This window comes from Clupea harengus, chromosome 23 (genome assembly GCF_900700415.2).
Source record: "Clupea harengus chromosome 23, Ch_v2.0.2, whole genome shotgun sequence".
NCBI lineage: Eukaryota > Metazoa > Chordata > Actinopteri > Clupeiformes > Clupeidae > Clupea > Clupea harengus.
The window spans coordinates 4301641-4329060 of NC_045174.1; the positions used below are offsets into that span (position 1 = coordinate 4301641).

At 48.4% G+C, this 27420-nt stretch overlaps 1 protein-coding gene across 10 annotated transcripts in view; it reads left to right on the forward strand.

The window, feature by feature from the left end:
• Positions 1 to 26107, forward strand: part of si:ch73-103b11.2 (protein outspread) — a 47928-nt gene extending 21821 nt beyond the window's left edge. The window contains exons 5-27 of one of the 10 annotated variants that reach the window (XR_006151571.1): positions 1215 to 1299; positions 2111 to 2164; positions 3380 to 3578; positions 4015 to 4465; positions 6347 to 6512; positions 6756 to 6872; positions 8425 to 8481; positions 8732 to 8800; positions 8941 to 9030; positions 9933 to 10042; positions 10172 to 10210; positions 11931 to 12666; positions 14830 to 14946; positions 15946 to 19737; positions 20915 to 21062; positions 21410 to 21515; positions 21661 to 21820; positions 22134 to 22241; positions 22750 to 22836; positions 23010 to 23175; positions 23369 to 23463; positions 24386 to 25571; positions 25604 to 26107. Coding sequence is in view for 9 of the 10 variants with exons in the window: in XM_031561250.2 (XP_031417110.1) it covers positions 1215 to 1299; positions 2111 to 2164; positions 3380 to 3578; positions 4015 to 4465; positions 6347 to 6512; positions 6756 to 6872; positions 8425 to 8481; positions 8732 to 8800; positions 8941 to 9030; positions 9933 to 10042; positions 10172 to 10210; positions 11931 to 12666; positions 14830 to 14946; positions 15946 to 19737; positions 20915 to 21062; positions 21410 to 21515; positions 21661 to 21820; positions 22134 to 22241; positions 22750 to 22836; positions 23010 to 23175; positions 23369 to 23463; positions 24386 to 24457 (7024 nt within the window). In the remaining variant the exon portion in view is untranslated. Of the gene's footprint in view, positions 1 to 1214; positions 1300 to 2110; positions 2165 to 3379; positions 3579 to 4014; positions 4466 to 6346; positions 6513 to 6755; positions 6873 to 8424; positions 8482 to 8731; positions 8801 to 8940; positions 9031 to 9932; positions 10043 to 10171; positions 10211 to 11930; positions 12667 to 14829; positions 14947 to 15945; positions 19738 to 20914; positions 21063 to 21409; positions 21516 to 21660; positions 21821 to 22133; positions 22242 to 22749; positions 22837 to 23009; positions 23176 to 23368; positions 23464 to 23825; positions 23873 to 24385 lie in introns of all 10 variants that reach the window. The other 9 variants (XM_031561253.2, XM_031561255.2, XM_031561250.2 and 6 more) reach the window with 9 other exon arrangements.
• Positions 26108 to 27420: the final 1313 nt, after the last annotated feature.

The following is a 27420-nucleotide window of genomic DNA, read 5'->3' on the forward strand; positions in this document are numbered from 1 at the left end:
TCTGAATCTGTTGTGAAGCATCCAAACTGCCTGCTCCAAATGCTCTCTAATCCACACTTATCTCAAGTGCCTTCATGTGCTGTGCGTTTGATTCGCTTTGCTCTGCCCCCCTGTGGTCTCCAGATGTACTGCATCATTATCAAATGAACCTTCCCTGTCCTCATCCTGCTTGTGCACTCTGTCCCCGCACGCACGCAAGCACGCACGCACGACACACACACACACACACACACACACACACACACACACACACACACACACACACACACACACACACACACACACACACACACACACCCATGTTGTATTGATATTGGCAGCCTGCTACCCTTCGCCAGCTCCCACAGTGATCCAGCAGACACACACACACAGACAATCGCGTGCATAAGCGCTTACACACACAAACACATACTCACACACACACTCACACACACACACACATACACACACACATACTCACACACATACTCACACACACACACACACACATACTCACACACACACGTACACACACGTACACACACACACACACACGTACACACACACACACACACACACACACTCACACACACATACTCACACACACTCACACACACATACTCACACACACACACACACACACATACATACACACACGTACTCACACACACACACACACATACACACACACACACACATACACACACACACACACACACGTACACACACATGTACACACACACACACACACACACACACACACGTACACCTACACACACACACGTACACACACACACACGCACACACACACACACCTCGCCTTGTCTCCGGGGCACATGTGCCAAAGAGAGGCAGGTCTGGTGTTTCTAATCTTATAATGCTGGACAGTGAATAAATCCCCAGGACCATACATGCACTCACACACACACACACACACACACACACACACACACCCCAGCATAGACCAGGGAGAGAGACCGTGCTGACACAGACTGCACAGACCACCTTACACCTACAGTAGGGCTTATGAGGCGCACTGCTGTGCTGTTGGGCGTCTCATGAAGTGGAGCTCCATGCCAAGGACCCAGAGACGGGGGGGGGGGGGGGGGGGGGGGCAGACTGGTAGAGCCAGGTGGGGAGAGCAGCACACTTGCACTTGCTGGCACTTGTGCTGTCTGTCCAGATGAAGGAAATTAAGTCTGTGTGTGTGTGTGTGTGTGTGTGTGTGTGTGCAGGTGGCAAGAGGCCCTCATCGTGTATCCTCGCACCAATAAACAGAACCAGAAGAAGAAGCGAAAAGTGGAGCCAGCTACTCCCCAGGTATGAAAGTCTCTCTCTCTCTCTCTTTCTCGCTGTCTCTCTCATTCTGTCTCTCTCATTCTTTCTGTCTGTCTGTCTCTCTCTCTCAGTGAAAGACAGGCGTGGGGCGTTTGTTTTCCATGTCTGTGCGTCATGCTGTGTGTGTGTGTGTGTGTGTGTGTGTGTGTGTGTGTGTGTGTGTGCATATGTTGGGTGAGGAGTATGACTCCACTTTAAATGTCCCACACCTCAGACATGTACAGTCAGGGCCAGAATAGATCTGAGGAGCTGTGCTCCGCTGAAGACCACCCACCCTGCACTCCCTCTTCTCTCCTCTCTCTGTATCTCTCTGTTTCTTTAATCTCTCACTAGCCTTCTCTCTCTCACACTCAGTCTTTATGTCTCTCCCTCTGTATCTCTCTGCTTCTCTCTGCTTTCTTTCTCTCTCTCTCTGTCTCTCTCTGCTCCTTTTTGGCTCTGAGAGTCTGAGCCTCTCTTCCTTGTTTATTGAGGGTGAAAGACAGACAGTCAGACAGACAGACCGTACAGAGAATGCATTCATATCTGGTTTCGGGTTTGTCATGTGCTTAAGGGTATGTGTGTGTTTATACAGCGGATTACCATAGCTCACCGAAACACCTGTTTGTCTTGTGGGTAGTTCCTTTGGTAAGGCCGCTGTGAGATTTTTGACAGCTGGGAAACGGAACAGTGTGTGTGTGTGTGTGTGTGTGTGTGTGTGTGTGTGTGTGTGTGTGTGTGTGTGTGCGCATGTGTGTCTACGTGTGTGTGTGTGTATCTGCTGTGTTTTTAAGCAGTGTGTGTGTGTCGGCAGGCTCCAGACCTCCTGAACCGCAGGTCCACCCTGGGGAACATGAACGGGTACCCAGTAAGTCTGAGTACAAGAACCACTCGCTCTCAGCCATAGCCGGGTGGAGGGGGTTCATTCCAATCCGTGGTCTCTGAGTGTGTGTGTGTGTGTGAGAGAGAGATACAGAATTAATAAATTAATAATGTGTAGGCATGTGGAAATGATCTTGGAATCTGGGCTTCTATCTGCTTCTTTATTGCTGTGCTGATGGCTCAATCATCTCTCTCCCAGGGTGCTTGTGCTGAACCCAGCGCTGTGATCTGATCCATGCTTGTCTGCTCGTCCGTATAGGCTGCAGAGAGATGCCTTTTTATTGTGTGTTTGTGTGTGACATTTATTAGGGTGTTAGACTACGATCAAATTCAGGATTAATCATTGGTTTTTCTGTCTGTGGGTGGCGACAGGAAGATAACTTTTATCTCTCAGATTGTCGTGTGTGCGTGTGTGTGTGTTTGTGTTCCTATATTTTTGTGTATTTTCTGCCCCTCCCCACATTGTGTGTGTGTGTGTGTGTGTGTGTGTGTGTGATAGGGTGGACATCAGGACTACTGAAACTGCAAAAACACTGTGTGTACCCTGCTGAGTTCAGGCAGGATGCCGGTTCCCCTGATAAGGGCACTGGTGTGTTTGTGAAGGGTGACTGACCCTGGAACAGGACCGTATCAAAACCACAAGCCCTGCTGGGCTAATGATTGACATGTGTGTGTTGGTTTTAATGTTGGGTAAAGTGGGCAAATGAAGAAATTGCTTGTCCTGGTATTTATGAAATGGCTGCCTTCTCTGGCTGACTGGGTTTTGAACTCCAGGTTTGAGTATAATGTTACAGCAAGGAGTCGGCTACAGTGTTATCGCCTTGCTTGATCAAAAGCAAACACCCGTGTGTGTGTGTGTGTGTGTGTGTGTGTGTGTGTGTGTGTGTGTGTGGTGTGTGTGGTGTGTGTGTGTGATGTGTGGTGTGTGTGAGAGAGTACGTGCACGTGGAGGGGTGAAGTGGAAGCTTGTATAAGATCAAAGAGTTCACTCTGTCTGCCAGCGTCTTAAGATCTTTTTTTGTCCTCTTCCAACCAATCTGTCTCTCTCTCCCTCTCTTTCTCTCTCTCTCTCTCCCTCTCTTTCTCTCTGTCTACCCATATCCATCGCCCTCTTCCACGTCTTCTCTCTCTCTCTCTCTCTCTCTCTCTCTCTCTCTCCCTACCTCCCCCTCCCTCTGTGTGTGTGTGTGTGTGTGTGTAGGAGCCAGGCCCAGCCAAGGTGGCGGTGACCAGCAGCAGTAGTGTGGGTGGCATAGGCAGTGTACCCTGTCTGCCCAGCAGCATAGCGCAGGCTGAGCGTGTGCCGCCTAGCAGAGCCTCTCTGTGGCAGGAGGAGAGATGGAGCCGACAGACGCCACCTTCCATCCCCACCAGCCGCAGTGCCAGCTGTCTATCAGAGGGTGGGCACACACACACACACACACTCACACACACACACTCAGAAAACTGATCAGTGGGGCCGCTTTGTCCTTGTTTAGGAACAGTGTTTGTCAAATTGACAGTTTCTTATTTGAGTGACCTTTACACAGAAACCTCTACGTGAGGATGCCCTTGCCTATGGTAGAGCTGTGACACGGTTAGTTAGATGATGTAGTAACACCCCAAGATGGTTTGATTAGCGGTATTGGGCATGGAGCATAGCATTATACATACAGAAAACTGTGATTTGCTCAGTTGAATTTCATTTGAGCTTTTGGTTGGCGTTTCACTCTGAAATGTAGAGATCCACTCTGTAATAAATCTATAAATGGACGAGGACTTTTTCTGCTCCCTCCTCTCCTCTCCCTCCCCTCCTCTCCTCCTCTCCTCTCCTCTCCTCCTCTCCTCTCCTCTCAGACGCTGCCTCGCTGGGGTCTGGAGGGCGTAAGGTGCGAGTAGAGAGCGGCTACTTCTCCCTGGAGAAGCCCAAGGCGGAGCTGTCCCCTGAGCCAGCCACGGCTCCTCCACTGCAGTCCCTGCCCTTCTCTTCCAGGTACCACACCTCTCCCGACCTCCATGCCGCCACCTCCCCCACCTCCCCTCCTCCCCTGCCCTCCCCCTCTCCCTTCCTCTCCTCCTCCCAGAGCTCGCTGGACTCCGAGCCTAGCTGGGAGGAGCCGAGCAGCGGCGGCAGCAGCAGCAGGGCAGGGCGGTGTGGGCGCAACTATGTGGTGCTAGCGGATGTGCCGCGGGCCCGCCGGCTAAACCACCGCGAGGCGTTCCGCTCGGAGAAGAGGCAGGAGCTGCGCACCAGAACACGCAGCCCCGGCCGAGAGGAGGTGGCAAGGCTGTTCGGAAACGATCGCAGGTGAGGCCAAGCTACACACACACCAAACCTCCCCTACCTCCTCCCTCACACACACACACACACACACACACAAAATATCCACACTATCATGTATATCAATACTAAAACACCCACAAGTTATCACCCACAAATGTTTTCTCCTGCCTAGCCAGACTGACAAAATATATTCACCTCTTATTTTATGGTGGGCAAACTGGACAAAACTGGATAATATTTCTCATCCACACCATCTAGTGGCTGCATGCAGAGAAACAGTACAGTAGCCTTTAAAGCCAATTTGTAGTAGCCGTTTCCACATGGTCCACAGGGGCTGGATAGACCAACTGATCCCACAGTTGCATGGCATCCACTCTGGAAGGGTACAGTGTGGCTAGTTTTGGGCTGCACTGTACAACTCAACGAAACTTGGGTTTGTGAACAACTGTAGAAACAACCAGTACTTCACCAAGAGACCAATACTAAATCAAGAGACCCCTTAATACAAATAATTTGATGCTTGATTAAGTATGGTCTTTGGCACTGTATTGCATGAGCATTATTTAAAACTTAGTTTGTCATCATTTGAAAAGAAATGAAAACAGAGCCAAATATAGGTACATTTATACCTGTTGTCAAATATTGAAAAGTGTCTGGAACTGAGTATGAACACCAAAAGGAAACCTAGGTTGTGTCATTTACTGCACGAGTGGGATCTGGAATAACACCCAGCCACAGAGAGTGAAAGTCCTGCTGAAGATGAACCATGCAACCCCTGTGGACACGGCAACTATAAATACGCAAGACAAAAGTGTCACGCCCTTACGTCATCCTAGTGTCGTGGCTAGTTTACTGATCTCACAATCATGATGTTGATTTCGTTGTCATTGTGAACCACGCATTTTGATTCCAGATGATTTTGATTTGTCAGCGCATACTAGAGTAACAAGTGATGGAAATGTGTCCTTTCCTCCTGTCCCTCTCCTGTCCCTCTCCTGTCCTCTTGGCTTCTGCCATCTCGCTATCTGTTTTTGTTTTCTCTCTTCCAGGCCCCTCCTCTGAAACTCCGCCTACCTCCCGCTCCTGCCACGCCCACTGACTCCTGCGCTTGCTCTCATACTGCCTTCTACTCGCTGGGGAACATTTTCACACCTAAAAAAAGACACACACACACACACACACACACACACACACACCACACACATTCTGCCCTGGTCTCCCTGGCTCTTGCTCCTGCTGCCATTGCTGCTGCTCCTGGGTGTCTGGTCCTTAAACCTTCATCTGTGCTCATTACCTCCTCAACCATTCTAAGTAATCCACAGCGCACACACAAATAAACAAACACACACACACATAAATAAACAAACAAACAAACAAACACACACATAAACAAACAGACACACACACGCACACCTAATCCTCTCCGCGTACCACACATCAGCACCGGGTCCCGTCTGCTGCTCCTCTCTGTAAGCATGGAGGCGTCTCAGGAGGCAGTGAAGTGAGACCCTGTCAACACAAGCTTACAGCGTCGCGTCACTGGAGCTCATGAGATGAGCTCACTCCACAGTGTCTGTGTATGAGGGGAGAGACAGAGAGGAGAGAGGAGAGGAGCTGTGCAGGGCAGGGATGTGTCGGTGGTGTTGAAGTGTCTGGCTGGATGTGTGCTGAATGCTGCTCAGAAGGTGGTGGTGTGGTGGTGGTGGTGGTGGTAGATGGGTGAGCTGAGGTCATCATGGATCAAGATCAGCATAGTGGAGTTTGGGTCTGGGTTTGGCACAGGGCAGTTCAGCCAACTGTTTAGTGGATGAGAGTACTGAAGCATTCAGATGTTTGTTTGTTTGTTTGTTGATTTGTTTGTTGGTTGGTTTGTTTATTGACCTGCCTGTTGACATGCTCTCACAGGCGTTCGCAGGTGATTGAGCGCTTTGAGCCCCAGGAGCTGCAGGCTGTGGAGCACATGGAGACGGCCAGCTCCTCCTCCTCTGACCCCATCCACCCCCCCGCCGGCCCCACACCCACCAGTCAGAGACAGGGGCGCAGTGACCGACGCCATCTCACTCAGAAGCAGGTACAACTCCAACCTCCAAACAGTACCAGTAAAACACTTGAGGACTTGGATTTACTGAATGACACTGAGTGGTTTAACATCATCCTTATACCGGATGTGTGTAACTGAAGTACAGTCAAATTAGTGTTTATATTATGCAAAGGTAGTTTACAGGGCTTAAAGATTTTCAGGCGTGCCAAGTCTACATATGAGAATGTGTGAGGAGTCATTCATTGCAAAAACTGCTTTGGTGTGTGTGTGTAGGACATGTCACTGGATGCGGGTAGAGAACGCCCCATGCCCGATGTGTCCAGCTCCTCCATCGCCAATCTCCGACGGGCGAAGAGTCTGGACCGCAGAGTCACCGAGTCTTCCATGACGGTGAGATGCCTGCCCCCAATACTCCACCCCTCTCCCAGCATCATCCCACACTGTGACTCAGAAACAAGCCAAAGCCTGAGGGACCCGAGTCCTCATCTCCCACAGCTGAGTGGGAAGTACTATTGTATGTTTTGTTTCAGGAACGTATGTGTGTAAGTGTGTGTGTGTGTGGTGGAGATTGCCAGTGTGGGTGCAAAAGTTGCAGCTGCCAAACAGCTCCCTGCCTGCACACACACACACACACACACACACACACACACACACACACACACACTCTCTCTGACACTCACACTCATTCCCTGTCCTGCTGGTATAAATAGCGAAGGGGGCTGCTTCAGCCACTGTGCTCAGCTGGAAGACTCTCTCACTCACAGACCTAGAGGCAATGCTAGGGTGTGTGTGTGTGCATCAGAGCTCCCCTATGAAGTTGAACAGGAATAAGGTACAGTGGGATCGACTCTTGCTGTCTCGCGTGCGCGCACGCACACGCACACGCACGCACACACACACACACACACACACACACACACACACACACACACACACACACACACACACACACACACACACACACACACTCTGCACACTCCCACACAGCTCTCACATGAACTATTCACAGCATGACTGGTTGTCCAGTTTATGTGATGTATGTGGTGTATTTTGTAATTAGGGTGTTGATTTATTGGAATGCATTCATTTCCTTGTGTCTTAGCTAGTGTACCTGTTTTTGTTTTGCATGTGCTTCTATTTCGGGCCGGTCTCCTAGCACACTTAGAGCACACACTCCTCTTCTTCTGCCTGAGGGCAGTCCCTCTAGTCACTCAACATCCATAACAGGAAGAATTAGTTGTTTATCCTGTTGAACAGTTCAAGGCTTTTTTTAAGCCCCTAGTTGAATTGTGTTTTCAAATGGCTCTCTAAAGAAATATTGGTGTTATCTGTATCAAACTGCTCAATGCAATACTCTTCTCAGGCTGGTAGATCACTGTTGGCTGGTCATTGTGAAATGAGATAGGTGGGAATCTAAGCTTCACTGGGTAATAGTTCTGTTTGTCTGTCTGAATATATGACTGTAAATGTAGACTTTTTCTTGGTGTGCCCTGTGAGCAGTTAGCTTTCAGCTGGATGCTGTTGACCCATCAGTTGTGATGTCCAGCAGCTTTAAGCTTGGTGTTGCCCTTTAGATAAGAGCTGTTAGCGATGGGTTATTTGGCTATTAGCTTTCCACTGTGTGATGTTGGTAGTTGTCTTGTCTCTGTGGTGTTAGCTGTGTGATGTTGGTAGCTGTCTTGTCTCTGTGGTGTTAGCTGTGTGATGTTGGTAGCTGTCTCTGTGGTGTTAGCTGTGTGATGTTGGTAGCTGTCTTGTCTCTGTGGTGTTAGCTGTTTGCCTGAGTCTCTCAGCAGACTCTGTGTCGGGCTGTGTAGCACTGTCACAGACATCGGACTGTTAAGTTTGACCTATTTCTTCTTTTAACTTTATTTCCCTGTGATGTGTGAAAAATAGCCAGTCTAAATAAATGGTCTCATGAAATGGTGTTCTCTGATTTCAGCCGGATCTGTTGAACTTTAAAAAAGGATGGATGACCAAGCTGTACGAGGATGGACTGGTGAGTTAACTGTTTCCTAATTAGATCCATGTAATCAGAGTTAAGATGACCGGCCTCCAACCCTCAGTTGACAAATGGTTTAACCCCTTTCTATTGACAAATGGTTTAACCCCTTTCCATTGACATATGGTTTAACCCCTTCCTATTGACAGATGGTTTAACCCCTTCCTATTGACAGATGGTTTAACCCTTTCTAACCCCTTTCTATTTTCTTCTGTTCTCGTCCTCCCCCACGATCCTCTTCTCCTAGTGGAAGAAACACTGGTTCGTTCTGACCGATCAGAACCTGAGGTACTACAGAGACTCCATCGCAGAAGAGGTAAGAGGGTTAGACACCTACACCTTGTGTGTGTGTGTGTTTCTGATGGGTTTGTGTGTGTGTGTGTGTGTGTGTGTGTGGTGTGTGTGTGTGTGTGTGTGTGTGTGTGTGTTTCTGATGGTTGTGTTTACTGCTCCCAGGCGGCAGATCTGGACGGAGAGCTTGACCTGTCCTGTTGTCATGACGTCACTGAGTACCCGGTACAGAGGAACTACGGTTTTCAGATTCATGTGGGTCTGCTGCACCGCCCACCCCCCCACCCCCCACCCCGACACACACTTTCTAAATGTCCCATTTACACTGAGTGCCTAGTGACCTCACAATGTCACATGCCCACGTCTTCCACGTCCTCAGGTCTCACAGTACTTGCACAACACCCTGCCCAGATACACAAACCACACATAGGCTAGCTAATACAGGTAGTTATTTTTTCCTAGAATATTGTTAGGCAATGTTCAGGTTGCAGGCCCCCTCCATACACATAGAATGTTAAGGTATTAAAAGCATGTGGCGTAACGGCAGATGGATATCAGGTTTTGCCATTTACACTCCACACTCCTAACCCCTTTAGCCACTTACTTGAATACAAACAAACACACACACACACACACACACACACACACACACACTGACAATCCTTTGTCTGAGCTCATGTGTCACCTGACCTGTCATCTCCTAGGTGTCGGTGACATCAGCGCATCTAAATCTGCTCTGCCAAACACTAAGCTGTCACTAACCCAGCCCCTGCTCTCCTGCGATGGCCTCCATGACATGTTTACATACCCTTAGTGAGGCCGGGGCCGAGGCACACACACCGTCTCAGAGACGCAGAGGAGAGTTTTAGTGTTCAGCCTCCCAGGCCCAGAGCAGCACAGCATACAGCAGTGCAACACCGTCTCATTCCACTAGTACACACTTAGTGAGGCCAGACCACCATGCAGTGCTGAGCCAGCTCATATCAGGGTCTTACTGTGAAGTTCCAGGAAGTCTGAGTTAGTGAGTGAGCCTCACAGAGTTTATTGCCCGAGGTGATAAGTGAGGATGGAAAACATTGCTAATTGATTAAATGTGTAAAAGTCCATAATGAAGTCTGGTTCATGGTCATCAATCTCCCCCCCCCCTCCCCCTGCAGAGTAAAGAGGGTGTGGTTACACTGTCAGCTATGACTTCTGGGATACGGCGGAACTGGATCCAAGCTATCATGAAGAACGTGCGCCCCACTGTTGGCCCTGACGTCACTCGGTAAGACCACACCACACACACACACGTTGTCTCTTCTAATGAGCCATTTTCTCTTTTATCGCTCACTGTCATTAATCTCTTCCTTCCTTTCCTCTCCTCCTTTTCCTGCTGTATTCACTCCGTTGTTAGGAAAAACGTCTGTTTGAAGCTCTCTGTTCTGAAGCCCAGGTTGGAACTCACACTTTTTCCTTCGCTGTGTGTGTGTGTGTGTGTGTGTGTGTGTGTGTGTGTGTGTGTGTGTGTGTGCGCGCGCGCGCTTGTGATGGTTTGGTGACCCTTGTCTGAGTCGTGCGGGGAGTATGTAATGCCTGTCAGCTGCATGCATGCGTGTGTTTGTCTATCTGTGACGGATGGCTCCTCTACCAGCTGTCAAGGCTTTGAAGGACACCGGCACGGGCATCAATCTCCACTGCCAGTCATCAGCACCTCCACCTCAGCATGCCAGAGCGAGAGAGAGGGAGAGAAGCGAAGGAGCGCAGGGGGATAGATGAGTGGAGAGAGGGAGAGAAGCAAAGGAACGCGGGGGGATAAACGAGAGAGAGGGAGAGAAGCGGGGGGATAGACGAGTGGAGAGGCTGCGGAGGGTCTGAGGAGGATGAGAGGAATGGCTGAGAGGGACGAGTGTTTGTGGTAGCTGAGCTGGTGTCTGGTACCCCGACTGTGAAATCCTTGTTATTTTAGAGGGTTACCTCATGGGTGTGTGTGTGTGTGTGTGTGGTGCCAGGAGTCGGGGGGGTGCTTGTCTGATCCGCTGTCTGAGAGCTTGGAGGCAGTCTCGATGGAATGTGGGATATTTTTGGTCATTTGGTGTAGGCGCCTCTCTCTCTCTCTCTCTCTCTCTCCCTCCTTCTTCTCTTATTCTGGAGTCTGTCCTCCACCATCTTGTGAAGGGATGGAAACAGGAGATGTCATCAGACCCCACCAGAACCCTTATTGCTATACATATACACACACACACACACACACACACACTGCTTCACACATCACACAGTGTGGAGATAGCTGTGAACACATTCCCCTGACAAGCACATTCTCCTCAAACATGCAGTTACAACACACCCCGACACACACACACATGCATGCATGCATACATACATGCATACATACACACACACAACACACACACACACACACACACACACACACACACACACACACACATGCATTCATCATAACACTCACCCAGCCCATCTGTGACACATACTTGCAGACACACGACCGGGTCCAGATTAACGGGAGTTTCGTGTTCATGCCTCCGCTATGTGACACAGGTGTGTGGCCTCGGGGAAGAGTGTCGGCTGGTAGAGGAATGGGACCGCTCACTCATGTCAGTGTGCCTGCGTGTGTGCCTGCGTGTGTGCCTGTGTGTGTGCCTGTGTGTGCCTGTGTGTGCCTGTGTGTGTGCCTGTGTGTGTGCCTCTGTGTGTGCCTGTGCGTGTGCCTCTGTGTGTGCCTGTGTGTGTTTGTGTGTGTGTGTGTGTGTGTGTGTGTGTGCCTGTGCGTGCGTGCGTGCGTGCGTGCGTGCGTGCGTGCGTGCGTGCGTGCGTGCGTGCGTGTGTGTGTGTGTGTGCGTGCGTGCATGTCCCACTGCTGCTGGAGGGCCCTATTCTGTGCTGTGCCCATCTCACACGCATGTCTCACCTCCCCCTGTCTTCACCAAGCCCTCTGTGTCAGTGTCTTCCAGGATGGCTGAACAGGCTTCCTTCCATTGTCTTTGTTGTATCTACCCACAGTATGAAGTGGTTGTATGAGGTTTCATCACTTGGCTTGTGCAGTAGAGAGCCGTTAAGGTTGTACAGAAAAGGCCATTGCATTATCTTGTTCTCTCTCTTCCTTGTATCCTTCTCGTAACCTCATATCTGTCTCCTATTCCTTGGTTCTTACGCAGTAGTTCCCTGCCAGAGGAAAGAGCCAAGGTTCGGGTGGCCCCTGATCTGACCTCCCAGCCAACCCCGACCCCTGCTGTTAGCTCACAGAGCCCTGAGGTCAGAGGTCAACCAGCGTGTGATCTCACCAGCGGCCCCGCGGTGCCCGAACAGCGCAGGAGCCGCGTGCGCGACAGGCGGCGGGACGGCCGCTCCAAGACTTACGATTGGTCGGAGTTTCAGCAACCTCAAGAGAGGGAGGTGACTGATAGGCCGTCAGAAGGGGGAGAGGCGGAGCCTGCCATCAGCTCCTCTTCCTCAACGTCGTCATCAACCTCCTCGTCCTCTTCCTCGTCTTCAACACCGGGTTCCTCGCCCACGTCCTCTCCTCAGACCTCCTCCTCGCTCTCCGCTCCGCCCAACAGTAAGTCAGCTCTTGAGGCACAGGAGAGGGTCAGGCAGAAGGAGGGGAGACCCAGGGTCCCTCAGACCCCAGCAGCAGCAGCTCCGCTCAGGGCCCAGGAGGCAGAGCGGGAGTCGGGCCAGATGGAGGTGGACCACGCCAGGCCCCAGAGAGACCCGCCCAAAACCCCAACCGTCCAGGTGGAGATTGAGCAGCGCTGGCACCAGGTGGAGACCACGCCCCTCCGGGAGGAGAAGCAGGTGCCAATCACCAGCCCCTCCTACCAAGGGACCACACCGCCCTCCAGTGGAGAGAGGCTGCCCCCACACGAGCGGGTCACCCTGCTGGACAAGGAGGTGAGTGCCCACATAGGACTGTTCCTTCTGAAGTATGCATTATTTAATGTGAACAGTTTTTTTCATTCTTTGGACTTCTTTGAAAGAGGTTGAAAACTCTAAGGGGAATACATTAAAGTATTCTGTTGAGCAAATGTATCTAGACTGATTTAAGTCAGTGTGTGAATTCTTTGAAAGAGGTTGAAAACTCTAAGGGGAATACATTAAAGTATGCTGTTGAGCAAATGTATCTAGACTGGTGAGGAAACCAGAGGACTCAAAACATATTTTTGAAATCACTTGATAGCAAATGCTATTGGTTGGGTACTTCCCACAGCAAGCAGTTCTCTCACTGTCACATGCAAGCACATGTGGGTTAGAACACGTGCTACTACCAGAGACAGCAACAGATACGCCTCAAGATGGACCTTGACAAGAGTTCTTGTATCGGAGTTTCAGTTCAAGTTAATTTGAGTGTCTCAGCCACAACCACTGGCTTGATTTTTCAGCAGCCTCGGACATTCCTTTAAAGCTCCTTTGACTGTCTGTCCTCGAAAACCAAACCCCAAGAGAGGCTTTGTAGCTAAAATCAACCACAACCACCTAACACCCATCTCCACTGGTCTTGTGTGTGCTTGCCAACCCTGTTCCCTCACATTTGCTACCAGTTCTACATACTTTAGCTTCTTCCTTTCAAAGGCTCCTTCAATCCCTTCTTCAAAGGGAAACGTTAACTCAATAAAATAAACAGTGCGTTCACACTCGGATTACAACACCATGTCTGGTCTCATAGTGGCCACAACAATACACTGTGGAACAGTGGCGTAACGTAGTAACGACGGGCCCAGGTGCAAGATATTATGACGGGCCCCCCCTAGTGAACGCAAAAAAAAAAAAAACGTAGCGCTCCCTACTTCCACAACCGCGTCTAAAAAAAATGCTAATCAAAGGTGTTTGTTATCGATATAAATAGTGTTTAATTAATCAACCTTACATATTTCAGAAGTGATGGGTGTGTACACAATGAACTAAGTCTTGTTTGACTCTCAGCAGGAACATTTCTTACCGTAAAAATTGTTTACTGTTGCATGGTTGCTGACACACCACTGAGGGCAGAAACAGCGATTCAGATCCCAGCTGAACTGCTGCACTGCTGACTCCGTGGGCTGGCGACTAGTTTACGGCTTTGCCGCCTTCTCCTCCTGTTCTTTTTTCTCTTGCCCTTTTCTACTTCCACTCTTGTGCTTAAAAGGCATTGTTACGAGTAAAGTTGTGCTGTGCAGTGCTCAATGAGCTAGGTTATCAGACCTTCAGACCTAGGTTATCAGAATTGGTTTAACTATAGGATATTGTATTGTCACATGATCAAATAGAGACTTGACATTGGACAACCACATACATATTACCCAGCAATCATCATTGCTAATCACAAAAATACCAAAGAAAATAAGAACTTATTCATTTAATTGAATAGTGTTTTGATAGTTTCTATAGTGTATGTAGGATAAGCATATGATTTTTTTATAAATTGCTACTTTTCCCCAAAAAATAATAACAACCATGACTGAGATAAGTTTGCCCTTTCAGGTGTATATATAGCATTTGACACAACCTTCAATTTTAAAATAGCGTGTATTTGAACATAAGCATATCCGAGAAAATTTGACGCTGGACTGGGACTGAGGGTCGGCCTGCTAAGCCTGACACCTCACAGGGCCCAGGTGCAGCCGCACCTGCTGCACCCCCTATAGTTACGCCCCTGCTGTGGAACTTGAAGATGCCTTGTCATATCAGTCAGCATTCTGCAACTGTGCTTGGCTCCATTTGCCAGTACTGTTTGTACGTGCCTGGTGTTTGTACGTCCCTGTCATCAACCGGTAAAGATTTAACCTCAATTTGTTTATATTCTCAATCAAGCACACAAATTATTTTAAAACCTGATTATTATTCCACGTGTAGCGACCCTAGGTCAGACCAGACAACACATGGAATCAGACATGAACATTCGAAATGGCAAATGTCTTCATCATTGTGATAAAAAGCAGTGAAACTTTAAAGCATTGGTTCATGGAAAAGAAAATGGCATTCATTTTAGTGTGTGTATAAAATGATGAGCAGACATGTGTAGTGTATAACTGCGCCGTCGTGTGTGTGTGTGTGTGTGTGTGGTGTGACGTGTTTCAGCTTGGACACACTCAGAAGGAGCTGGCCAGACTTCAGGAGCAGAACAGCCTCCTCAGGGAGCAGCTTCAAGACGCCCGCGGGAGAGAGCATAGTGCACGAGAAGGCTATGTGCTACAGGTGGGATTCAGTGGTGGTTCAGTGTCATTATGAAAGACTAATGTGTGCATTAAATGTCAGTAGGACTAGCACAGATGCTACGGTTTGCATTAATGTCAGTAGGACTAGCACATATGCTACGGTTCCGAGTTTTAGTCACTGTTAAGTAATTGCACATAGTTAATGTGAGGGTTTGTGATATTTTATGTTAAGTTACATAAGTTAACAATTATTTAAATTCGTGCATAATTTTGTATCAGTTCTGAAAGAGCCACCATTAATTATTGAAATGACTTTAAGACTGAACTGTGCAATGCATTCTCTCTGAATTGTTACTAACATTTATGAGGATTTTTGCATGGGAGTGCTGTTTCCAGCATGACTTTATTTACTAACGGGTTTACGGAGCCTCATACTCTCTGGGCAATGATTTGGTCTGGACTAAATGACTAGTGTATTAAAGGTAAGAAGTGCTTCATGCAGCAGGCAAGCTTTGGGCTGTGCTTTTTCCTTCTTTCATTTCCTTCACTCATCTCATTGAGCTTGTTTCAACACTTTGCATGATTTTTGTACGTCTTTTTAAGATAATGTTTTACTCGTTTTTGTTGTATTTGTCTTTTTATTGTTTTAACCTTACTGAACATTTTTCTTTGCTTGGCACACGGGTGCCTTCATCTTTCTCCTCCTTATCAACCCTCATGATGAGTTCTTAGTGTCACCAAACACCAATTCCTTAGTCTCACAGACTTGTTTTGAATCATTTTCACTTGTTTTATCATACCTTTTCTGTTTTTTTTCCATAGTAGTATGTATCATTTGTGTTCCCATTTTACCCACCTGAAATCTTTTCCAATGTCACTTTGAAAAAGCACAGTGGAAAGCTTTACTGAGTCATGCGTGAGTAAGTATTAAAATCCCAGGTTAAACCCCATCTACCCCAGAGATATGGCGCTCTGTATCTTTGGGGAAAGACAGGAATCACAATGTCTCTAACTGAAATTTTTCACCAATCTTTTAAAGAATGCCACACCCACCCAGCTCACCAGCTCCTCCCCTCCTTCCTCTGGACCTCACCAGATGCCATGGCAACGCCTACACAAAGCCAATCAGGACCTTCATAGTGAGCTGGAGTCACAGCGACGTAAACAGGAAATGGCCAGTCAGCAGGCGCAGTGCTTGAGGCGGAGCTACAGCGAAGCCCAGGATGTGCTCGGGCATCACGAGGGGGAGATCGAAGCCCTGCAGACTAAGCTGTCGGCAGCCATGGCTGAGATCGTGGCCAGCGAGCAGGCGGTGGCGCGCATGCGCAGCGAGCTGAAGCTGGAGCAGACGCGCTGCCGGGAGCGGGAGGAGGAGTGCAGCCACAGCGAGACGGCGCTGAGAACGCAGCTCGGCGAGAGTGAGAAGCAGCTCCGGGAGGTGGAGGCCAACCTGCTGGAGAGGAACCAGGCCCTCCGGCAGCTGGAGCAGCAGCAGGCCCTGCAGAGGGACCACCAGCGGGAGGTGCTCCGCCTTCAGGAGCGCCTCACGGAGGTCACCGGCCGCCTCATCGCCACCGAAGAGGAGCAGAGCCTGAGGGAGCAGAGGGAGAAGAAGGAGAAACGCTCACTGGAGGAGAACCAAGAGAGGGAGCGGCAGGCGCTGGGCCGCAGGCTGGCCGAGAGCGAGGAGAGGAGGAGCGAGGCAGAGGAGCGACTGCAGGAGGCCCAGCAGCAGGTGGAGGCCCTACTGAGAGGAGGACGGGGCTATGGGGGGGGTGCTGTGGAGGAGGTGCAGTGCCTGCAAGAGCAGCTGTCTGTGCAGACAGACGTGGCTGAATCACTGCGGGAGAGTGTGCGCATGTTGGAGGAGGAGCGGAATCGGCTGACCTGCCGCTGCCAGGAACTCCTAAATCAAATCGCAGAGGCTGACCGAGAGGTCAGCAAACTCCAAGCCCGTCTGAAGGGTGAGGAGACGGACTACTGCACCCTGGAGAGCTCCTATGAGAAGGTGTCACAAGAGTTCCAGCGCATCAGCTGCGTCTTGAGGGAGAAGGAGGAGGAGGTGCGGCAGACCAAGGAGATCTACCAGCGGCTGGTGGAACGGAAGGAGCGAGAGCTCAGCGAGGCGCTCATCAAGATGGCTGCCCTCGGAAGCAGCCTGGAGGAAACCGAGCTGCGCCTACAGGAGAAGGATGAGCAGCTTTGCCAGAGAGGATGTGGTGCCGGAAGCGAGGTGGAGCCCTGTCGAGCAGAGAAGGAGTTGCAGGCTAAGCTGGTGGTGGCGGAGGATCGCATTGCCGAGTTGGAGAGACACCTGGATGCTCTCCGGCTCGGGTATGCCGACCTGAGGAGGGAACGGCGCCGCCACTCCCAAGAAGACATTCTTGACATGAGGGACAGGGGGGAGCAGGATGAATCCTTGTCAGCATCTTCCTCCTCTCTGACCCTGACCAGGTGCAGCTCAGAGACCGACGCCTCGCTGGTTAAGCGGCAGAGGATCCGTTTCTCCAGCATCCAGGGCCAGAGATATCTCCCCCCTGATGGAGGCTCAGAGTATGCACTACAAGCCAACACCTCCTCTGACTTCACCCAGTCGGACACCTCAGACACAGTCACCCAGTCAGAGATGGACCAGTCGGACCTCAGCTTCGTTTCTACAGACAGGACGTTTCAGTTCTGCAGCGATCCGGAGAAGTTCATCTCCATTATCCAGGCTCTGGAGATGAAGCTGCTCTCCACCGAGGAGAAGCTCCGGGAGCTCACTCAGAAGCTGCAGGATCAGCACGACCATCCAGAGCGGAAGGAGCAGCCAGAGGGAGCCATGCTCAACCCCTGGGCTTCTCCAGATGACTTCCAGGCCAGTCTCCAACATGAAGAGCCTGATGGAAAGTCAACCTCCAGTCCAGATTCAGACTGTCGAGGTGCTTCAGCAGCTACCAACAGGGGTTATGAGGGAGCGCTAGTGTGTGTCGAGTCCTGTAGAGAGAGAGTCCGGGTGATTCTTGGGCATCAGCAGGAGCAGGAATCTGTAGAATTACAACTGCGCAATCTATCAGAGATTGAGGCTGAGCTAGTCAAGGCCACAACCTTTATGAAGACGGAAGCCATGGCTTGGGAAGAACCCAATCCTGTTTTAGAGGTCAGGAGCATGCATGACTTATCTGATGAGTCCCTTGTCAGGTGCTTCTCCCAGTCATTAGCTTTAGAGGCTGTGGTTTTGGAGAAGATGGCATTTTCTCTCCAAAACATAAACTCAGACCTCCTGCATAGCCTTAATGAGATCAGTGTAGAATTGGACAAGATTAAACAAAGTGATCAGAGTTTTACAATGACAACATATGCCAAGATGTTGACCCAGAAGCTGACGTCTGAGTTGGCATTTTGGGCAGAGGTGGAGAAATTAGAGTCTCAGACTCCAGGGATTTCCCAGAATCCCTGTCTAGATATCGGGTCCCTGGAGAGCTGCTATTTGAAACAGTCTCTAATAAACAGGGCCTGTGTCAAATTTGAGTTGGCCTACTCACTGCAGAGTCTCAGGAGCTCCAACCAGAATCGGCTGAAGGGGCCTCAGGAATTGGCTGCCCAAGCCAGCCAGGAGCTCCAGCAGCGAGCCAAGGCTGTGCGGGAGCTCGTCAGGTCCTCAGGTCTGCAGTCTGCCATTCAGAGCCAAGAGTTGGGCATCGATGAGAATTCCACTCTAGCAGACAACACTCCAACCGAGCTCGCCCCATATATGGAGCAAATAGAGATGGAAGAGGCCCAGGAAGTCGCAAAGGAGATGCTGGACAGACACCTGGCTGTGGAGATGACCTTGTCTGATGAAGATTCAGTCGAGTCACACAAGGACAGGGAGAGGCTTGCTGCTGAGCTGCAAAAGCAAGCTGGCATCATCCGTCATCTCTGCCAGGATGTGGAGACACTCTGTGGCACAGAATTTGGTGGCAGGCTCCATGACCTGGCTGAGACTATCCGTGCATACTGGGGTTGTGGGTATAGCGAGGCATCTGTGGGAGTGGTGTGCATGCGTGAGGCACTGCTCCAGGCTCAAGTGGCCTATACAGCCTGCAAGCTGCGAGGTGAACACCAGAGGGAGCTGGAGTTCTGCCGCCAGGCAGGCCTTGGCATGGAAGCGCTTGTGAGGGAGCATACCCTCACCATGGCTACCATCCACCAGCAGTACCACACCTCCCTGCAGGAGGAGCGCAGAACTTATGCCCAGACCATGGTCTCCCTAGAGGAGGAGAACCAGGCCCTGCGGGGGGAGGTGTGTCAGCGGTTCCAGGAGCTGCAGGCCCAGCAGGAACAGATAGTTCAGCTGCAGCAGGAGTTCCACCAGGAGACGGAGGCGCTCCGCAGGCAGCAGCAGGAGGAGCTGCTGCAAGAGGAGCAGGGAAGGGCACAGAGGGAGATGACCCTGCTGGAGCGCACAGAGGAGAGCCAGAGGAGGCTGGAGTGCCTGCTGCAGGAGGTTGAGGGCCTGGAGGAGAGGCACGAGGAGCAAGTGCGAAAACTGCAGGATGAGTTCCAGGGCAAAATCCGCCAGCTGGAGCAACACCATGAGCAGGAGGTCCGGCGACTCCAGGCACGGCTCAGACGAGGCAGTCAAGAGGAGCAGACCAGGGAGGCCGTGTCTGAGGAGGTATGTCCCATGGAGGAAGGGGAGGAGCCGGAGGAGAGACTGGGGCGTGACTCCATGATGCTACTGAGGGGCCGTGTCCACGAGCTGGAGTCCAAGATGGACAGCATGAGGGACGAACTGGAGAGCAAACAGCTGGAGGGCGATGTGGCCGGGCTGAAGGACAAATACCAGCGTGACTTTGACAGCCTGAAGGTCTCTCTGTCTTTCTCTTTCTCTTTTTGACTTTCCACTTAGCCCACCAACAGATGGCACCCTTGACCAACCTCAGTGCTTGCATATAGTTTAAGGCACAGTGGTCACATGATAATTACATATGATATGATTACATATGATATGACATCAACTGATCACAACTAGGCACATTAAGCTCAGCATTACTTTCCCCTCAGAATTACTTACACTGAAAATGTTCACTGTAGTTTTGAATTGATGGTTGGTTTGTTGTGTCTGAGGGGCCTTAGAAACTGACCATTGCTGCCACATTCACTGGGCTGTTGCTCTTCGGTTCTCATCCAAATGGAGTTTTCTACATTTTGCATACACAAGTCATGGTTTGCATAATTTTGGTAATTGTTTTGTCCAAATACTCAGTTCACGGGACAGGAAAGAATACAAGTTAGGGTTGCATTAGAGTAATGGATATGGTTAGGACGAGGGTAGAGGCAGTTTCTCTTCCTTTCGGGTTGTAGTCAGTTGGTGAAGTAAATGGACATGTAGTTGAGTGTCAGGGCTGTTGACAGGTTCTCTGTTGGTTCATAGATGATTTACTGACTGTTAATTGTAGGTTGAGTTTAAAAATGACCTATCCAAACAAGTCATTCTGAAATTGTTGATTATAACTGCTCGCATCCTTAGGCTACATTGCTTTGTTGGAGGTTAATAGGGCAGTTCACCAGTGTCTTGTGTATGCTTAATTTAGACTTCAAGACGATCCCATCCAAAAAAAAAAAAAACCTTCATCTTCAGTGGCAATGAGTCTTGAAGGAGGATGGGATTGTGATTAGATTCCCTCACTTTGTCCCTCCTTCACCCCTCCCCCCACACCACACTGTAATGTCCTCTGTTTGTGTAATTCATAGGATCATATCTCTAGTAAGTAGGATAGAGTGCACAAAATCAGAGTTAACTTGTACATGCTTCCCTACTCTTGGTCCCCCCTGCCCTCACACCCACTCAAATGTCTATTCAATGAGCACTAACCCCTGCATGCTTGTGTCTTTCTACGTACCCTGCTTCACCCTGTGTGCTAGTGCATGCATCTAAATGTGTGTGTTTGAATGTGTGAACATTGGTAAGTGTTTCACTCATTTTGTGGCTGAGAGTGTCTGTCAGTGTTTGCATGTTTGCTGACTTATGCTGCCCCCTGCAGGCCACATGTGAGCGTGGCTTTGCTGCGATGGAGGAGACGCACCAGAAGGTGGTGGAGGACCTGCAGCGGCAGCACCAGCGGGAGATCTGCAAGCTGCTGGAGGAGAGGGAGAGGCTGCTGGCCGAGGAGACGGCCGCCACCATCGCAGGTCAACACCCTGATCTTCTCGCATAAACATGAATCCCCTCTTGGAGCCTGGCCCCCTCTCTAGTTATTACGATCATAAACATTCTGGCCTTACCCTCTATGGACATCAGGTCAGAATGTGGAAAATGATCATTGTGAAAGATCGACATAAATACAAACACAGAATCCTCATAAAAATATAGATCGGAATCATCTTGGCATCATTACTTAATTAAAACAAAAGTAATGGATCTTTATTACCCTAGTAATGATGTGACAAATGTGATTATGATGGGTTTCTGCTTTCGTTACAGATATTGATATGACTAAATTGACAATAATGATAATGATGGCGGTGTTTATTTTCAGCCATTGAGGCGATGAAGAACGCCCACCGGGAAGAGGTGGAGAAAACCCACCGCTCTCAGCTGAGTGGCGTCAGTGCAGATATCGACGAGCTGCGCTCACAGTACGAGTGAGTCACATTTGAACACGACCGCTGCCTGAAGTTTGAGTAATACCTGCCAATATTGGGCAATGGATGCAGCTAATAATCCACTATTTTCTGATGGAGCCGTCTAACCTGCACACATGACTCCCTGTGTTTGTGTGCGCTGTAGAGAGGAGCTGCAGTCCATTCACCGGGAGCTGGAGGTGCTGTCTGAGCAGTACTCTCAGAAGTGTCTGGAGAACGCTCATCTGGCCCAGGCCCTGCAGGCAGAGAGGCAGGCCCTGCAGCAGTGCCAGAGAGAGAACCAGGAGCTCCACACACACAATCAGGTACACACACACACGGACACACATACACACACAGACATACACACACACACACACACACAATAAGGTACACACACACACACATACACACACACACACACACACACACACAATAAGGTACACACACACACGGTAACACACACACACACACACACACACACACACACACACACTTCGAAGTGCAATCTCAAACAGGGAGCACCAGCAAGTGTGTATTAAAAGGACTACAGTTGTACACACACACACCATTTGAATCTCAAGTTTTTACTTCAGATGAGATGACTCAGTTGGTGTCGTACATGTGTGCGTGTTTCAGGAACTGAATAACCGTCTAGCAGAGGAGATCACACGTATGAGGTCTTGCTTCAGCGGGGAAACTGCCACCTCGCCTCTCACACAGGGCAAGGACCTGTATGAACTAGAGGTAACACACCCACACACACACTCACACACACACACACACACACACACACACACACACACACACACACACACACACACACACACACACACACTCACTAGTGATTGCATCCATATCATGGAGTAAGACATTTTCTTATTTGGTGCAAGTTCAAAAAAGAACAGACTGTAAACTATACAAAATAGCGCACAAATGATCGCTTAAATAGTTTAGTAAAGTAATTAAATTGCAGTTTGTAATCCTCATGGGCTAAACCCATGTAGTCCAAAGCATGTATTATCCTACTGAACAGCAACAAGGTTTCGTATGAGCCACAACTAATAGAAGGTGGAAATCCCACTAGTAGTCTAATGCCCCATAGCCCCATAGCGCATCACTGAACACAGTCTTTTGCATTCTCATGTATAGTATATTGAACAGCAAGAACCACAGACACCCAAACATGCAGATCTGATTAAAGTGTGTGTGTGTGTTTGTGTGTGTGTGTGTGTGTTTCACTGACCTTCTGCAGGTGCTGTTGCGCATTAAAGAGTCAGAGATTCAGTACCTCAAACAGGAGATCAGCTCTCTGAAGGATGAACTACAGACTGCTTTACGGGTACGGACCCCCCCCCCCCATCAGGTTCTGTCTCCTCTGATGGTTTCGGCCTGCCACATGCCTGCTCTCAGGACATCCACCAAAAGTTATTCTACATATGAACACACACACACATTTTAACATGCATTTTCATTCAAGCTTAAACGCATCCTTGTGTTTGTGTGAATGTGTAGGATAAGAAGTATGCATCCGATAAGTACAAGGGCATCTATACTGAGCTTAGCATAGTGAGAGCTAAGGCAGACTGTGACATCGGGAAGCTCCGGGAGAAGCTGCTGGCCGCCACCGAAGCCCTTGGGGAAAGGACTGCTGATGGGTCAGCTGTTGCACCTGGTTATGGTATGTGTAATGACATTGTTTTTGTCAGACCTATTATGGAAGGAAAAAAAGATATGCATGTGTACAAAAGTTACGTAATGACTGGACTCATGAAATAACGTCTTGACAAAGAGCAGCTGTGTTGTCTCATAAAGTAAGCATGTGTTCTGATTGGTCATCTAAGGGATATGTGTCTTCTGATTGGTCATCTAAGGGGTATGTGTCTTTGATGCAGACATAATGAAGTCCAAGAGTAATCCTGATTTCCTGAAAAATGAGCGCGCCCGTTCCAGAGGGCTCAGGTCCAAGGTGAGTGAGTGAGTGAGTGAGTGAGTGAGTGAGTGAGTGAGTGAGTGAGTGAGTGAGTGAGTGAGTGAGTGAGTGAGTGAGTGAGTGAGTGAGTGAGTGAGTGAGTGAGTGAGTGAGTGAGTGAGTGAGTGAGTGAGTGAGTGAGTGAGTGAGTGAGTGAGTGAGTGAGTGAGTGAGTGAGTCAATTCATAGCCGTTTGTTTGTTTGAAGATAAAGGTTTTTAACTGTGTCTGAAGATCTGTTTGTGTGTGCGTGTGTGTGTCTCTGTGTGCGGAGAAGTGTGAGTCTGCGTTTGGTGGTCAGTGAGGTGTGTCTGTGTGTGTGTGTGTGTGTCTAAGAGTGTCTTTTGTGTTCTCTGTTAGTCGGTCAGTGAGGTGGCAGCGTGGGATAGCTGACCCCCTCTTGTGATGTAGGTACATGTGTGTCCATGCTGCATGAACCTTTGACCTGTTTGCATGCACACTGGGCTGCAGCAGCATGGTGCTGTTTGGGTGTCCTCTTATCCCAATGTCATTAGAAATGGTGTGTGTGTGTGTGTGTGTGTGTGTGTGTGTGTGTGTGTGTGTGTGTGTGTGTGTGTGTGTGTGTGTGTGTGTGTGTGTGTGTGTGTGTGTGTGTGTGTGTGTGTGTGTGTGTGTGTGTGTGTGTGTGGGGTGTATACGTGGTTGGTTGTTGTTGTGCAGAATTACAGTACTGGATCAGTACTGTTTTCCGTACATGGGTCTTGGAGGGAAGGTGCATATTTATGTTATTTTTAAATGTATCACTTTATGTGTGTGTTTTAAATCGTATGACTGAATTGGCCTTTCCTTGGCGTTCTTGGCATGAATAACAGCATGCAGGACTGATGCCTTCTACTCAGTCAAGCTAGTGCAATTTAATAACTACATTTCCCTCTCTCTTTTTCTTCTCTCTGTTTCAGAGCTTAAAAGAAGGATTGACCGTGCAGGAAAGAATGAAGCTGTTTGAAGCAAAAGATTCCAGAAAGATCTGACTGAGAACTGTATGCCCTGTGGCTTTGTCTAACGCTTACATGCACTCACACATGCACACACCCAAGCACACACACACCCAAGCACACACACACACACACACACACACACACACACACACACACACACACACACTGTCCCTTACTGTAACTGAGGTGTGAACTCTGCCTCTGCAATCTGGGACTGACTGTCATCTTTTTTGTATGCATGAGCATCTGAACTTCAACATTTTGTGCTGGCATTGGAGGTAGAGGGATGTGTGTGTATATGTGTCTATGAGGACGTTGTGTGTGTGTGTGTGTGTGTGTGTGTGTGTGTGTGTGTGTGTGTGTGTCTGTGGTTTAAATTGATCTTACTTGTCTCATTAACAGATTGATTTTAAGTGATGACTTTGTTTTGTGTGTGTGTGAGTGTGTGTGGACACAAGTGTATGTGTGTTGGCAGGGAATGGAAATGTTTAGGCTTTTGGTGGAGGAACTTTTCCAGTAATATCCCTTTGGCCTCTCCCAGCCAACTGTGTGCAAGAGGGTGTGTGTCGTTTTATTTATCCCATACAGAAATTAATAAAGATTTAAAATGTTTATTTATACATAGAGAGAGACTTATAAAAAATCTGCTGTCATTATATCCTGTTCTGACAATGATGATGATGATGATGATGTGCTGGGTTTTAAAGTGATAAAGTGCTTTTGTGTTTGTGTGTAGGAGAGCTGTTCTTGTTCGTGTGTGTGTAAGTAAAAATGAGTGGTGCTCTGAGTGACTGGGTTGGCTCTCTGCTCTACTGGAACCGAACGGATTCATACACAATGTGATTTATTTGCTATTTGCTACGTATTATTATTATTATTATTATTATTATTATGAAAGTATTTGATAACTGTGGTGTTTTTGTATGGGCTCTTTGTGTGGATGGTATAGATGATGCTGGGTTATCATATTATCCTCAATGGTGTTATTCCCCCCCACCCACCCCTTTCGCTCAACCCAACCCACATGCCTCACACCCAGTATTGAACGTGAGTGAAGGCTAGGATTTGCTGTAGTGTTTGTGCAGATCGTGCAGAGGAGCTCCCACTGACCGGAGGTTGCACCCCAATACCCTCCCACTGACCGGAGGTTGTACCCCAATACTCTCCCACTGACCTGAGGTTGTACCCCAATACCCTCCCACTCTTGCTAACCAAGCTTTTGAAATGGCATGAGGTGCAATGGCATTTAATTTTGGTACAGTGATGGCTCAGGGCGCTTAGTGTTGCATTCAATATTTCAATTTGATCTATTTATTTTGGGGGAGGAGGGTCCATTCAAATCTGCACAGCACCCTCATGCTCCCTGTGCTGCATGCTCCATCATGGCCGCCATGGGGAGGATACTTGGCTCCCCAGAGGAGTCAGGAGGGGAGAAGTTCATTTGGAAAGGGATTCACATGATCTCATGATTCACAGCAGCTGATTCTCATGATTGACAGCAGCTACCACATCATACTGTACAGTGCTATACACTCTTGCCTTGTAAATAACTGGTTCACAGAAAACGAGTTTAGCTTTGTTTGGTTTTACGTCCTCTCCTCGCCTACCTGCTCTCCATGTTTATGAATATTTTTTATTTTGGTTTTGAATGTAATGTCCTCAATAAATGAACTGTTTCTGAGATTGGGATTCATATTTTACTATTTGATTTGATGTGTTTTAGTTTCAACTGGCCATGCAACTTTGATGTAATTAGTCCAACATTTTTCAGTAAGACATTAAACAAATCATTTAAAGTGGTGCTTTTCAGGACATCCTATTTCACACTGAGACGTCTGATAAAAATGATCATTATTACAGAGCAGAATTGTCATTAAGGTATTCCCATTCATTTTAATTTTAAAAAGATTTAAGTGAAAATCAATTATCAATACGGTTTAATCAGTATTGTGCAATTTACAGAAGTGTGTGCAAATAATGATGTTTATTCTGCTGGATGAAAAAAACACTTTTAAGGAACATGTCTAAATTATATTTAGTATTGTTGAAAGTACTGTTTCAAGGGTTATCCTATGAGAACAAACCGAAGAACTAATGAAAATGGCACAAAAAAAATCGATAATCTTTCAAGTTGTCTCAGTAGTAACAGTCATTGTGCAGACATTTACATTTAGTCATTTAGCAGACGCTTTTGTCCAAAGCGACGTACAAGGGAGAGAACAGTCAAGCTAAGAGCAATAAAAAAGCATGGTGTAACAATAAATACTACTTTACATGAGAATTAGAAAAACAACGACCTAGAAAAAAGGAAAAAGAAGTGCAGGAATGTAACTGCTGAAGCGCAAGTTAAGCGCTAGTCAGGTGCCAGTTAGGAGGGGAGGTGCTCTCTGAAGAGTTGGGTCTTCAAAAGCTTCTTGAAGGTAGAGAGGGACGCCCCTGCTCTGGTAGTACTAGGCAGTTCGTTCCACCAACGTGGAACTACAAATGAAAATAGTCTGGATTACCGTGCTTGCACGGACGGCAGTGCCAAACGACGCTCACTAGACGAGCGCAGCGTCCTGGGTGTAACATTTGCCCTTACAAGAGCAGACTGGCAGTAAGCCTCCATTGGTGATAAAGATGTCCCTACTTCTCTAATGCGCATAGTTCATTTGAATGATGTTGACCATTGGCTAATGTCACACCTTCTGTTATTATTATGTTTTCACTCAACGCTTACAAAATGACACAATACAATCAAAAGGGAAGAATGCAGTTGAAGGGTGAAAATATTGGCATCCTTCACATTAAAAGAAAACAGTTATTTCTATTATGTTTAAGTGACAAAAGTATTATTCGTATTTAAGTTGATTCATAACTTAAAGGTGCCATGGAATGCATTTATTCAGTATTTTGAATTGTTCTCTAATGTCTACATAGAACGTATGTGACTTTGGTCGTGGAGAAAATAGTCCGTCCGTCTAAATTGTTGCGTCTATTTACAACTATATAATTAT